At 45.2% G+C, this 15,765-nt stretch overlaps 1 protein-coding gene across 1 annotated transcript in view; it reads right to left on the bottom strand.

Annotated features, from left to right (window-relative positions):
* Positions 1 to 5,780, bottom strand: part of RFX4 (regulatory factor X4) — a 91,290-nt gene extending 85,510 nt beyond the window's left edge. Inside the window, exon 1 of the mRNA XM_022599815.3 lies at positions 5,657 to 5,780. Coding sequence (XP_022455523.1) covers positions 5,657 to 5,722 — 66 coding nt within the window. The 5' untranslated portion in view covers positions 5,723 to 5,780. The remainder of the gene's footprint in view (positions 1 to 5,656) is intronic.
* Positions 5,781 to 15,765: the final 9,985 nt, after the last annotated feature.

The following is a 15,765-nucleotide window of genomic DNA, read 5'->3' as shown; positions in this document are numbered from 1 at the left end:
AGCACCTAAATTATTGAAAAGAGGCTTGTTTTTTGTTTTAACATCTTTATTGGAGTATAACTGCTTTACAATGGTGTGTTAATTTCTGCTGTATAACAAAGTGAATCAGCTGTACATATACATATATCCCCATATCTCCTCCCTCTTGTGTCTCCCTCCCACCCTCCCTATCCCACCCCTCTAGGTGGTCACAAAGCACCGAGCTTATCTCCCTGTGCTACGTGGCTGCTTCCCACTAGCTATCTATTTTACGTTTGGTAGTGTATATATGTCCATGCCACTCTCTCACTTCGTCCCAGCTTACCCTTCCCCCTCCCCGTGTCCTCAAGTCCATTCTCTACATCTGCTGAGGCTTGTTTTTATAATCAATAACCGAAAAGCTATTAAACCTGCCACAAAACCATCAGGGGTCAGGGAAGGGAGTCTGGCCGTAACATGGTTCAGAAACAAAGCAAAGCCATTTTCTGTCTGCACATCACCAAGGTGTGCCTGTTCCATACCCGTCACACTCGTGGGGGCTCCTCTGGGCTTCTCTAAGAATAAAAGCGTAACATGAGGCATTCAGAGAGCTGGTCAGAACCCTCCAGCATAAGGCCAGAGCCACAGGGTGAATCCTCAGCGGAGAAGCAAGAGCGGTGGGCAGTGGGAGGTCAGCTGGAGAGCACAGCCCTTCAGCCAGTGTGGACAGAGATCCAGAGGGTCTCCCCCCAAACCCACCACCGGACCCCTTTCCCCCAGCGTATGGATGACGATCATAGCACAGGACACTGATAGCTGGGAGGAGCCTTCAGAGAGCACCAGCTGGTCAAAAAGATTCCTGTTGCCTTTCCTCTAGATACCCTCCCCCTCTGTCCCCCTCCCCCGACCCTGGAGGAGTCAGAAGAGGAGAGAAAGAGTCCCCCCCTTCCCTTTCACAGAGCAAATTCGGAGGCATCGTGGGGGGAGGTCTGCCTTCCATGTGAGATGGAAGTTTTAAATTGGACAGAACTGTGCTTTTTCATAGCTGAGAATGAGTTTTAATTATCCAGCCAAGACTGATATGATGGCTGATGCTGTGGGATTGCCCTGCAATGTTGTCAGAGGGCAGAGCAGGAACGACGGACAGAGGACTCTGAAGGCAGCTCTTTAAAGTAAGTGAAAATACAACCAGTTTCCATTGGTACCTCAACAAGTTCATCCCTACTCAGCAAATGGACTAATGGAAAGTGGATACAATGCCAATTTCATATGGTGACCATAAGGCTTAAGCAAACTGCCACATGTCAAACGATTCATGGTGTTCTTAGCAAACAGCAATGATATAAATCATTCAATCTTCAAATATCTGAAGATCTATTATGTGCCAGGCACTATTCTGGGGGCTAGGGATGCATAGTGAACAAAAAGGTCCTCATGGAGCTTCCATTCTAGAGAAAGAGATGGACAAAACACAAGCAACTAAAAAATATATATGTTACATATTTATTAGTTATATGTATTAATAATTGTATATTATATGTAATAAAATATATAGATAACTATATATATATTAGTAACATCATATATATATATAGTAGTTCAGACAGTGATAAGTGCTATAAAGAAAAATAAAGTATGGTAAGAAGATAGAGGAGTTAGAACAGAATGCAGCCAATTTTAGAAAATAGTGATTTCTTCCATTGATAGAGAACTCTACAGTTTTAAAAAACATTCTCATAAGCACTGTCTCATTTTATCCCTGGAGTAATCTGGGACACTTCCCATCTAAAGGTAAGGAAACGGGAGCTCAGAAAAGTTAAGTGACTCCAAGTTGGATGACCTTTCATCACCCCAGCCAACAGCAAAAGCAGGCACAAGAAGTCAGCTCAGCTAGCAGCCTCAGGACGCTCTGCAATTCCGAAATTAATTCCAGGACCCAAAGTCAATACAACATTACTGGAAGCTAGTGCTTTTGGAGCTTGCCCACGAGGTTGGAGAGGGGATTTTTATTTCAGATCTTACTTGCAGCAGAGCAATCGTTGCCATCCACTTTACCAAGAACAGGGTCCCAGCCAGGCGACATGGGGACAGCTTTACCACTGATGTCTGTTTCACCTCAGCCCACTTGCAAGCCAGGTGGGAGGACGACCATCAATCTAATTTTTCTCTAAAACCTAAGCTGAAATAGTGAACTTTGCCTGCTCTAAGTTAAAAGTTCAGAGATGAATCATAAGTTTGGACGGCTCGGCTCAAAGGAAGACTGTCCACGATTACACTCCAAGGTTTTACAGAACTAGTCCCTTTCTCTCAAGGAGGTGGCAGCTGCAGTGTGCCGGGAGCCCTCAGGAAGGGAAAATGTGTCTGGGATTTCAATTCAACAAGCTCAATGCGAAAACCCTCAGCAGGTACCTTCTGTCCTCCGTGGCTGGAAGGACAGCCCCAATTTCCAGTGTACTTGAAATTGATGGCAAGGCAGCTGCAGAGAGCTTTTGCATTTGTGCTTTAATTTCAGTTAGAGTATTTCCTTGTTTTGGGACTGGAGATAAGACAGAGTTCGGATGCTTTTTTTTTTTAACATCTTTATTGGAGTATAATTGCTTTACAATGGTGTGTTCGTTTCTGCTGTATAACAAAGTGAATCAGCTATACATATACATATATCCCCATAGCCCCTCCCTCTTGCGTCTCCCTCCCACCCTCCCTAACCCATCCCTCTAGGTGGTCACAAAGCACCAAGCTGATCTCCCTGTGCTATGCGGCTGCTTCCCACTAGCTATCTGTTTTATGTTTGGTAGTGTATATATGTCCATGCCACTCTCTCACTTCGTCCCAGCTTACCCTTGGATGCCTTTTATTTATTTATTTGTTTTTTGCGGTATGCAGGCCTCTCACTGTTGTGGCCTCTCCCATTGCGGAGCACAGGCTCCAGACGTGCAGGCTCAGCGGCCATGGCTCACGGGCCCAGCCGCTCCGTGGCATGTGGGATCCTCCCGGACCGGGGCACGAACCCGTGTCCCCTGCATCGGCAGGCAGACTCTCAACCGCTGCGCCACCAGGGAAGCCCTTGGATGCCTTTTTAAATGACTATTTTGGAAGCACCTGGCACTGTAATTCTTCTTAGAGAGGAAATTTATTATTTGGGAAAATATTCTGAAAAGCCATTTGGATTAAATGAGACTTGTGGGCATAGATGCCAGCAGGAAGCGAGGACTAGAAAATAGAGGAAATTTGGTGGAGGTTGTCCCAAGAAGGAAGGAGAGGGAGAGTGCAGGGGGCAGCAGGAGGCGGTAGAGGAGGACAGGAGAGGCAGCAGAGCAGAGAGGGCGGGACCAGCTGTGGGGAACTGGCAGGAGGGCCAGGGAGCGTTTTGGGATGGGACCCCTTTCCATGGGACCACGTTCCATGGGACCACGTTTGGGATGTAAACTACCGCTGCACACTTCAGTCTCCTAGGATGCTTTAGCCTACATGGATGCTTTCTGTGGACTGCCTTGTGCAAAGCAAAGAGGACCCTGAGTTTCATCCCTAGCTCATGATGGTACAGAACAGGGCTGTCCACTAGAACTGTCTGTGGAGATGGAAATGTTTTATTTGCACTGTCCAATATGGTAGCCTCTAGTTCCATGTGGCTACTGAGCATCTGAAATATGGCTAGTGTGACTGAGGAACTGAATTTTAATTTTGTTTAGGTTAAACAACTGGGTGTGGCCAGAGGCTACTGTACTGATAGCACAGGTGTGCAGAGAGGGGGTATATGCAGAAAGAGGAGTCTCAAGTCAAGGTGACCCTGAGGATGCAAACACCCTGGGACTTGCTGAAATCTTGGGGGCAGATTTGAGACTTGAAATAGGAATGGAACTGGGATGCTGGGAGGAGAGGAAGAGTTAAATCGATTTTACCTAGATCACAAGGTCAAGGAAACCCTGAGCTGACAACAGGGTTACAAAAGAATTTGAGAGAAAAAGGAATAGAAGGTCCTTACACAGGCAAATTGGAGTTTCTAGAAATGCTGAATTTTTTTGTTTTTTGGTTTTGTTTTTGTTTCAGAATCTAAGTTAACAAATGGCTATCTGTATCTGTGCACAAGCATCTCATGGAAAATTCATAATAACAGTTGTAATGGCACATGGTAGGTGTTACTAAATATCTGAGCGACCAGATGACTGAGTGCCCAGTACCCTACATCAGCCCGCCACCCTCTCAGATGAATCTTGCAACATCCCAGGAAGAAGGCAGGGGTTAATTCCCATTTCACAGCTGAGAGGACTGAGTCTCAGAGAGGTTAAGTGATAAGTCCAGGAGAGCTAGGATTCTTGGTCTTTTGGTTCACCCAAACTGACTCTCCATTTCGGCCTCTGGGAGGGAGTGTGTAGATGCAAGAGAATGTTCCAGGATCCCAGACACAGGACAGGGATACACTCCTGCTGTGCTCTTCCTTCTCCCACTGCTGAGAGGCTCTCAGTGCCCCTCTCTAGACTGGGAGCCCCTCCACAGCAGGACCCATACCGGGATCCCTCTGAGTCTCCACTGCCTGACACAGTGCATGCCACACAGCCAGTCTCAGCCAACACTGCCCAGCTGAAGAAATGAACGAAAGAAACAGCAAAGGTGGTTTCGCCACTGATTTTTTTAAAAATTCTTTTCACTTTGGAGAAGGAACATTATTAACCCATCACACAAGCATTTTTCCCTTCCTAAGTCACCACAGAGCATCTTCCCATTTACTGAGTGGAGCCAATTCTCAGCCACTCAGTTTCAGACTCTCCGGGGTGGTTGGCTCAGGCCTAATATTGCCCTTTGTTTTTTCTTGCTGATGATTTATCTGTTGAGGATCTGAAAAGAGAATTTCTGAAACACTGACCCCTTCCTGCCATTTCAGTCCTTGTTACGCTTGCACTCAGAAAACTGGTAAGGAATAGTGGTGCAGGACAAGCTTGCCTATTTTTCATTAGTCGATGTGGAAAAATAGTTACACACAGGAAAAAGAAGCTAATAAAAGGAGAAAGAGTTTAGATGTATTGACTCAAATTAAACTGAATATTTTTGGGGTGTAAAAAAATCTAGATCTTTATCAAATAAACACATGAGTTCCAATAGCCTTCCTTGGCCAGCTGAATATGAATGATCAATGGTGATGATTTTTTGTAGAGAGAGCCCTGAGTGTGGAATGTATTTTTAGCATAAGTGGATAGAGAACAGTCAGGCCTGCAGTGATATTACAAACAGTACCACCCCCAGCTGAGGACTCCCAGACCTCCAAGCTATGATACAAGGCCACTTCCCAGTTTCTCTAAGGCTCTCACATTACTAAGCCAAGCAGTTTGCCTGTCCCAGGCTCACTGACATATACATAACACACTTGCAAGTTCAATATTTGCCGCTCAGAGAAAAGAAGTTACTGTCTGCAAATTAAGTACCAAGGAAATTCAAGGTAGACATTCACTTTTACTTTACAACGTGTCTGAATTGTTTGAAATATTTAATTAATTAATAATTACTTTGGTATTACTCTGTTTTGGTATTTGGTTTGGTATTACTCTGTTAACAACTGTTTGAAATTTTTACAGCAAAGTAACCAATGTATTTACTTTGGTAACCTAAAAAAAAAATTAAATGATTTAAAACATGATTAGGAACTGTGCATAAATTACTTAGAAGTAGGGAAGAAAAGGAAAAAGTCTGGTGAAGTTGGACTCACCTTTCCGAAGCTGGCAGCGTTGACGGGCTGGGTGTCATTCTTCTCGCAGAAGTCCAGGTAATGCATGTAGAGGGCACTGCGAGGGATGCAGACCCCTTCTGCAATCTCATAGTTCTCCTCCAGCCTGGGGAAATAAAAGCCCAGTGAACAAACCCAAGAAAGAAGGATCTGTTCTTTCTAGTCCTCCTGCAGAGATGGGCAGACCTGAGAAATAACTCTTTTCTTACAGATGGGGAAACCAAGGTCCACGAAGACAAAAGTCTGCCTAAGGTCAGGAATGGTGTTAGCAGGTTAGCAGGATCAGACCCCGGTCCCTTTGGGTATGACCTCAGGTCACTTTTCCAGTCCAAATTCCCAGTCCCTTTCCTCTGCGTTGCCATTGGCCTGACCACATTCTGGGTGAATCAGATTCCCCCAAACTCCAAAAAATGATAGAGGATATTGCAGGTGCTCCCCTCAGCCAAGCTACCCACTGTGTAGCCATTCCTGATAGGTGTTAAAATCTTGGGGCTTCTTGGCTAACAAGAGCAGCAGAGTGAGACAGCCTGGGAAAACAAATGCCCCGGCACAGGCTGGACAGCTAGACAGCCACTAACCCACTGCTGAAGGAGGTTACATGACCACAGCAGGGAGTTGAATTGCTTGTTTCCTTTAGGCTCACCTTCCCTGCTGTACTGGGATTATATGATTCTACACCCATTACCTTCTTAATGACTATAGGTTAGGGTTTCAGGGTAGGAACTTTTCCATCTGGGTTCAAATCCCAGCCTTATTACTTGCTGGCTTGGTGACCTCGGGTAAGTTACTTAACCTCAGCCCTCAGTTTCCTTTTGGAGGTACTGACTGTAACCGCCTCTCAAGGTTGTCATGACAATCAGATGTAATGTGTGACATGCATCAGCATGGGGCCTGGCACATGGTGAGAGCTTAGTAGGTGTTAGACCTCATTATCATCCACTTTTCTGCTCCATAAAACATTTTGGGGCACTCAAGATGTCCAGAATTTGCGCTAGATACTGGGAACATAAAAGTAAACTAGATACAGTTGTTGGTTTTTTTTCCCTCTTTAACCCAAACACCAGAATGTAGGCATCCAATCATCAAGTTCCCCCTCACCACCATGTCAGCTGTGAAGAAAACAGAAGACAACAACCAACACACTGGTGTTCATTGTGGATGTCAAGGCCAACAAGCACCAAATTAAACAGACTGTGAAGAAGCTCTATGACGCTGACGTGGCTAAGGTCAACACCGTGATCAGGCCTGATGGAGAGAAGAAGGCATATGTTTGACTGACTCCTGAATATGAGGCTTTGGATGTTGCCAACAAAGTTGGGATCATCTACACTGAGTCCAGCTGCCTAATTCTAAACATAAAAGTTTTCACTGTTAAAAAGAAAAGAGGGCTCCCCTGGTGGCGCAGTGGTTGAGAGTCCGCCTGCCGATGCAGGGGACGCGGGTTTGTGCCCCGGTCTGGGAGGATCCCACATGCCGTGGAGCGGCTGGGCCCGTGAGCCATGGCCACTGAGCCTGCGCGTCCGGAGCCTGTGCTCCGCAATGGGAGAGGCCACAACAGTGAGAGGCCCGCGTACCACAAAAAAAAAAAAAAGAAAGAAAGGAAAGAATGTAGGCGTCCAAAAGAATCAGGCTCCTTTGTCATGGACACTTTGGAAGGTTAAACATCTCTTCCAACAAAACTGCTGGGGCACGTGACAGTTTGGGGACTTCTCTTTGGTCCCCGCTGCCTTCAGAGTGTGGGGCACACACTGTTCAATAGAAAATACTTCTCCTCTGACTGTGAACTGGATATTAGGAAACAACCCCAAGTCATTTGGAACCAAGTTTGAGGGCTAAAGTGACTGGAATAACCTTTTTCTCCCAACTGTTTTTCTAGGGGTTCAAAAATAAGGCATGATGTTAAAACAATGAATTGAATGTCCTCAAGTGGCTTCTAACTTTCTCTGAGGGCACTTGCCAAAGAAGTGGTCCAGTGCTGTTGTAACTGAAGTGGAATGAGGACACGGCCTCCCGAGGTGCCCACTTGAAAGGGCAGTGCTCATTCGGCTCATTGCAACATGTGGTTGAAAGAAAATCCGTTCAATCATTTCATATCCAAACCCCACGGATGATGCAGAGGACCAAACAACCCGAGGAACGCTCAGACAAATGAAGATGCCTGTGCTGAGCCATCCCAGGTAGTCGCACCCACTCTCCCCTCTTCTGGGAAGGGGAACACTGAGTAACGCCTGACAATTTTTATAAGTGTTCCAGGAAATAGTTTATGCAATCCCTTCTAGGCAACCTAATTCCTTGAGGCTGGGGTGGTATCTGATTCACTTCTGCATTTTTAAAGTCCAACAGACTCCATGGCACACAGCAGGTATTCAGTAAATGTTTGATGGATAGATTGTGTCAGTCATATATTCATTCAACAAATATTTACTGATCTCTTATCACCCAACAGGTGCTGGGGATACCATGGTGTGCAAGATAGCCCTTGTTTGTGCATGGAGAACAGATTAATGGTGGACAGGTGGATAAAGACACAGGTAATCTTCAATTCAACAAATATTTATTGAGTGCCAGGCAGTGTTCTAGACTTTAAGGAAACAGTGGTGAACAAAACAAAGGCCCTGTCCTGAAAGGGCTTACATTCTATGTGTCCCCAACATCATACATTGGAACTCTAAATGTATTTCCCTGTGGGAAAATGGTTTCACATAGAGATTAGGTTTCTTAGGAGTATCCTAAGCCTCGGGGCTGGTGTGAATGGGGATCAGCCGTCTAGTTTAGCCTGGACCCCTAAATGCCATTCACAGTATTGTTTCCCTATAAAAGTGAGTTCAAAGGTCCAAATAACCAGCTTATGCACAAACTCGTGGGGGTCATCTGAAAAATGCAGCTGTCACAAAATGGGGTCTCACAAACATTCTTTGTTTGGCCTGAACAGTGTTGGCCCAACTTTTAAAATTCAGGGCATTTCACATAAGAATCTGGATTTCTGGCTTCTTTTGAAAAGGCTGAGATCTGGCAACACTGGGCCCATGTTCCCGCGTGACAATTGGGCAGAGTTACATGTGCCCTCGAGTTGGCCAGAGTCCTCACTCCTCCCTATTTTTCTTACACCCAATCTATTTTCTCTTCCTTGTCTGCCTCCTGTAGTAGTACTACTACATAGTTTGTAGTAGTACTACTACTATGTAGTAGTAGTACTACTACATAGATTGTGTTGACATAAGACACAATCTATGCCCTAGTTCACTTTGCAGTTTATTGTGGGGAGAATAATGCACAGAAATAAGAATATCTAACTACTACAAACTCCCAACCACAGGTGCAGAGGAATGTAGGAAGACAGAGAGATTATGGTGTAGATGGGAACAGATGACTAAGGTTTCATGATGAACTGGAATTAGAACTTTGTAACAACAACAACAGCTAGCATCTGTTGAGCTCTTACTAGGTGCCAGGCACGGGGTATACCTTATCTCACAATAACCATTTGATGCCCCTATTTTAGATGAGGAAACTGAGGCACAGAGAGCGAAACTCATTTGCCCATGGTCATGCGGCTGGTAAATGGGAGAGTTTGTCTCACTGTGAACCACTGTGGTATTCTGCCTGGGAGACGGAGGGGGTTCCAGGCAAGGAGAACAGCAAGGCTAAGAGACAAACGTGGCTCAAGTTTTGGATGATGGAGACACTGGTCTGAGTGGAGAAGAGGGCTTGTAAAGGAGTATCTAAAAGGAAAGAACCATGGGGGAGGGGCATGCCGCATAAGAGAATACGGCTTGGCCTAAGAGTCTAGCAACCTCCAGAGTTGAAGAGTTACTATGAAAGTCTTATTTTCAGAAGGTAATGGAGTGTTACTCAGACAGGATTGAAAAAAATATTCAGAGACAGGAAGACCTGAGTGTTTCCAGGATGCTGTAGGAATAATACTAATGTAATCAAATACAATAGAATACTGCTCAGCCATAAGAAGGAATGAAATAATGCCATTTTCAGCAACATAGATGGACCTAGAGATTATCATACTAAGTAAGTCAGAAAGAGAAAGACAAATACCATATGATACCACTTATATGTGGAATCTAAAATATTATACAAATTAACTTATTTACAAAACAGACTCACAGACATAGAAAACTTATGGTTAACCAAAGGGGTAAGGGGGTGAGGGACGGATAAATTAGGAGTTTGGGATTAGCAGATGCCAACTACTATACATAAAGTAGATAAAGAAGAAGGTCCTACTGTATAGGACAGGGAACTATATTCAATATCCTGTAACAAATCATAATGAAAAAGTGTGAAAACTAATATATATGTAACTGAATCACTTTGCTGTACACCAGAAACGAACACAACATTGCCAATCAACTATACTTCAATTTTAGAATGTAATCAACAACAGTAACTAGCATTAATTTAAAGTTTAATATGTTGTATTTGCCAGCAATGGATTGAGACTAAAAGAACGTTTAAAGAAAACAAAAAACAAAAAAAACCCCAAGTCTCATAGGTTTCCCCTTAGACGACTGAGCATGCCACTAAGCAATTTCCTTAGAAAGCTTAACTTCAACTCTTTAGGCTACTGTGTTGTGGGATATTTTCCAGTTTAATGCATAGACAAGAACAATCTGGGAAGCTGGAACTTTTTGCATAACCAGCTGTGTGCTTTTTGCTTATATTTACTAATGATTTTCTAAAATTGATTTTGGCCAGAAAAATCCATGGACACATTCAACAAACATGCATTTCAAACCATTCAGAATTCATCTTATAAAAAGCATATGGGGCTTCCCTGGTGGCGCAGTGGTTGAGAGTCCGCCTGCCGATGCAGGGGACACGGGTTCGTGCCCCGGTCCGGGAAGATCCCACATGTCGCGGAGCGGCTGGGCCTGTGAGCCATGGCCGCTGAGCCTGCGTGTCCGGAGCCTGTGCTCCGCAACAGGAGAGGCCCGAGTACCGCAAAAAAAAAAAAAAAAAAAAAATGCATATGATCCTTCAAATTATAGGGAGCCAGTTAAGTTTTTAAAGCATAGGAGTGCCAGGATCAAATTTATTCTCTGGAAAGGTCACCTTGGCACCTCTATGGTGAGTGGACAAGGAGTACTAGTGAAGACTGGCACATAGTGGCTGACTAGGTAGTACTTGTAGAATGAATGAGTGAATGAACGAACAAATGAGATCGGTTTGGAGCCACGTTAATAGTCAGGGCAGGAAATGATGGAGCATGGATTGAAGGAGTGGCTGTCAGGGCAGAGATAACACCTAGGCTGTGGGTCTCATGCTGCCAGATGTGAGGAGGATGGGAGCAACCAAGGAAGCCCTCAAGTTCATAACTGGGTTGAATGGGTGCAAAGGGGCTCCATCCCCACGATTAAGAAAAGCTGAGGAGGTGAGTTACAGGGGCGGGAATAATGCTTCCAAATGTTGTGCTAAAGGGCATGGGTTCCCAGATAAATTCCTGGCTCCCCCCTCATTGGTTACTTTACTTAAGCCCCCTGTGCCTCAGTTTCTATTTGTTGTTTGTATGGTTCGTTTGCTCACTAAATCTGGTCAAGAAATCAGGATTAAATACAAGGTCAAGTTTAAAATACATCCCATTAAATGAATCCATAGCTGCAACAAACTATCACTATTTGAATCGTATGGGTGTAAGTCACAGTTCACACAGGCTGAGCTAATTAAGCAGGTACCTGCCAAAGGCCAGAGCCTTCTAAATAACTATATTCTTATCCACGTTTTGTTTCTCTTACTGGAGCTTCTTTGCCTCAAGGTATCTAGGTGGCTTATGACTATGAAGCATTTTAATAAGCTCTATGAGTGAAGACACGTAATTGGAGTTAAGGGCAACTTTGATGCTTGATGAGTTTCTACAGGAATAGCATCATGACACCTTTCCCCAAACCTTCTTACAAACCCCAGAGGGTCCGTGCATGTACCGAAGTTGCTAATTGAAATGCCAGCTTCCTGACCAAGGCATGGCAGAAAGGCAGTTAATTATTGCTCTTCATATCTGATGAAATTTCCCCTTTTCCTCCTCACTTTTACAGGACATCATTAGTCTGACATGGTGAACAATACTCCATTATACCTGGATATATTTTTTTTAATGATCACCAAAACATTCTCCACGTCTTCCATTTTCTGATCTTCTATTTAACAACCTGATCATATTTGAATTGAGCCTATCCTATTATGGAGTGATAATGACCTCGGCCCACTAGCCAACATGAGTCATTATCTGCAGTATACATTTTTAAAAGACCTCCTCACAAGGTTTCAGCATGTGGCATCCGGGGGCACATGGTGGAAGCTTCGTATTAGCGCTTTACAGTGAAGAGCAGATGTCTCAGCGCGTAGCATAATTTCTCCCTCTGCTCTCATTTTAAACGTATGTTTTCTTCTATGTTCACGTGGGCTTTCAGTCCAGCCTCCACTCCTCGAGTCCTTGTAGACATGTCTGGGACAGAAACTTTTTTCTTCTATTTTACCCAAAGAAAAGAAAACAGGATTTTTTTTTTTTTTACTTGCTAAACATCATAATTTATTACTGAGGTTATCAGAGAGATCTGAGACTGCAAAATATGTGAGAAAAAAAAATCTGGCCAAACAATCAGAGCCAAACAATAGTCTAAACCCTTCAGTGGCTCCCCTCTGCCTCTCACAGAAGTTCAGATTCCTTACCTTGGCACCCAAGGCCCCCTATCTCTCTGACCCTGACTACTTCTCCTTCTCCAGGCTTCTCTGGCCTCACTCCCCTACACATACACTTCTCTCCAGCCGGCAGGACTGTCTGCCATTCCTCAAACATATCTTGCCACGCTCCCCACTACGGTACACGTTCCCTGGCCTTCCCACCATGGGAGGGGACCCCCTCTGCTGGGCCTCACCCTTCAAGGCTCAGCTCAAATTTCTCTTCCACCAAACTGTGCTTAATTTCCACCCAGCCCCAACTGCTGATCACTCCTTAATCATTTCTTCCTTGACAAATTCACGTATTCATTCATTTGATAACATGTAGAGTGCTGAGTTATGTCTGTAGAGGAAAACACCTTGACTGAGCAGACACATCTTCTCCTCCTAGAGCTCTCACCGCCTCCTGGGGATTTCCACAGCTCTTCCGAACAGCTTCACTGAGAGACAGCGGTTTTACAGTCAGGGATCACTGAGTCTGAATCTTCCTCCACCACTTGCAAGCACTACAGTCTCAGGTGTGTTACCTGAGCTCTCAGACTCTTGCTTCCTTCATCTGTAAAATGAGGGAAACGATACCCAACACCCATCTCCCAAGGTTGCTGTGAGGGTTAAACAAGAATCCAAGCAGAGACCTCAGCCCTCCAGCTGGCATATGTACATCACTCAACGGAGGGTAACTATTGGTGTCATTCTGTATTAGCGCAGAATATTCAGGTAACACTTCACATCTTAGACTGAAAGTCCTGTGAAGGCAGGGACCAAACCACACTTCTATTTATGCCAGCATAGTTCCTAGCACTGTGACCTGAACACGGTCAGTAACAGTGTGGAAGGAAGGAGGCGGGGCGGGGGTGTGTGTGTGTGGCAAGGGCTGGGGGCAAGGAAGGGAAGCAGGCTTTTGCACAGATCAAAAAAAAGTTTAAAAAAATCTTAACACCTGGGGGGTTAAAGGAAAAGCCTGTTTATATTAACAGATCTGATTTATATTTTCAAGCGCCTGCTCTTGTGCCAGAGATGTTCATATTTGCTATCGCTACTCCCACAAATGGGTAACTTTATCTCCATGACATGGAGGAAGAAATGGAGAGTTGGGGAGGCTAAGTGACTTACCCCAAACTACTCGGCTGGGAAAAGCCTGCCTTGGAGTATGAACTCCGGGACGATGCTTCTAAAGCTCTCACTCTGTGCTAGGGACTGACATCCATGTGCTCAGTGAGTCAGCATTACCTACTGAGCACCTACTATGCGCCAGGCACCGCAGAATACAGCAGTGAACGAGAAGACGCGATCCCCACCATCGCCTTGAGGAAGCCGACAGTTTCTCAGAAGGAAGATGGGAACCAAGGAGAGAACACCGCCAGATGATAAATAAGTACAAAATGGTGGCATTTGGCTCATGTGGGCTCGGATTCTACAGAAGGCCAAAACAAATAAACAAAACCCACCCAATCTATTTTATTAAACTGCAACAATTAAGCCCACAGTTTGCTGCTGGGTGACAAACACGAGTTCAGGTGGGTCCCTGGTGTTTCTCCTAGGACCTCGCTGGCCCCGCCTCCCCTTGCTTGAGGGTCTTATAAGGAGTCAGGCATTTCCCCCATGTGGGTGGAGTGAGACTGGGGCCATCTGCTGTGTTGAGTTGCCCTCTTCCAATAGGGGTAATAATCCTGCCTCCTCTACCCGATTTTCGTGAGATCCAGTGAGCTCAGCCAGCAACATCAGCTGGGGTAAGCCTGGCACACCAGGGGTATTGGCTCAACCTGTAAGTTTGGTCCTTGCTCAGCCATGGACTGAGTCAGGGATTTATTTCTGCCATTGCAATGACTCAACTGGACCAGAATCTACAGTAATCTAATCCAAATCTTGTGCTTTGCCTATGAGCTACCAAACTGGTGCTCCAGAAAGGCCTGGGATTAGCCAGCTTCTGGCACCCCTCTGTTCACTTTTTGATTAATCAAGTCCTTTTCTTTCTTTCTTTTTTTTTTTTTTTTGGACAAAAACTAGGCAGTACAGTAGCAGAGTGTCACAAGTTCTGTGCTGCTGCTAACCCACCTGTCGGGGCCTAGGCTACAGGTTGGCAGCCAGAGCGCTGGTGGCCCCGAATGGCAGTGGAGGGGATTTTGGCACCATCCTCTACCATAAACCACCCCCTTCAATCTTCCCTTTCCATCTCTCCCCTGCCTCTACTCATCTCCACTTCACCGTTACAAATAGGGCTGCAAAGAACATCTTCATATGTGTCCCCCTGCACGCCTGGGGGAGTGTTTCTCCATGTCAGTACCCAGGAGTGGATGCACATATTAAAATGTTAATGGGACGCAAAATTGCCCATTCAAATGGCTTTACCATTTTATACCTTCATTCACAGCACAAACTATTTTCTGAAAATAAGAATCTAGCTCTACAACATAGCATCTCATTCTCTGAGACATTTACACCCTTCACATTGTCCTGCTTAAGCTACCTTTCTCCATCTCTGGCTGAGGACTTCTAGCGGGACATAGTCACACCTATTGGCACTATATGTCACTTCTGGTTACATTCAGAGCTAAAAATGTTTAGCCTCCCTTTCTGGAGTGAGGTGGACTAACTCATACTATGAAAGCAAATAAGGTTTTGCCACCGTTGAATAAAGAATTAAATCAGAAATGGGTACACAACGTCAGGTATTGGTGACATCCCGTGGGTCTGGTCTAGCAGCTGTGGCCGGGTCTAAAACGTCACCGTACTTCTTTGGCACACTACCCAGCCCAATTTTCTACCTCTGGCCTCCGAGAACATTTTAAAGAGAAATTTATTTTGTTTCATATTGATTTGAAATATTGAAAGCCTAGCAATCACCCAAGCCTCATTTTTATTTTTTCAAAAGAAAGGAAAATGTCTCCCACGAAAGTGGCAATTTGGTCTTCAATCCTCTTCCTTTAGGAAGGGCCTCCCTTTCCCTGGAAACTGCAGACAGGGAAGTGTCTCCCCCCTGATGGCACACAGGAGCTAAGAGTGACACTGGCAACAAGAGAGGTGTGTGAGAGGGCGGGGCAGTGGAGGTGGACACGTGCTGGCAGCGAGTAGGCCAGGACAGCAGACAGGCTGCTTTCCCTGCCGAAATCCTCTTTGTGAATAGAGGTTATTGTGTGGCCAGGATTCCAGCAGGGCTCACCATCCCCAGTGGGTTGGGCTTTACTAACCTCATGACCAAGGATGCTGGAAAGTGTTTGGCGGAAGGCATTTGACAATATTTGCAGGCAAATATTCTGCTGGGAACTGCCTCCAGATTACGTGGCCCTGCTTATTTTCAGCTGCTTGGCTGTTGTATTATTTGTTCTTAGAGTGGGGATGGTCTCTAGGGTGATGGGGAGGGGCTCTCGGCAAGGTGGGAGAAGGCAGAGAGGCAAATAGCTCCT

The sequence above is a fragment of the Delphinapterus leucas genome, chromosome 11, assembly GCF_059928025.1.
Source record: "Delphinapterus leucas isolate spDelLeu-1000000601 "Yukka" chromosome 11, BTC_Dleu_Yukka2, whole genome shotgun sequence".
Classification (NCBI taxonomy): Eukaryota; Metazoa; Chordata; class Mammalia; order Artiodactyla; family Monodontidae; genus Delphinapterus; species Delphinapterus leucas.
This window is presented reverse-complemented; position numbering and strand designations above follow the sequence as displayed.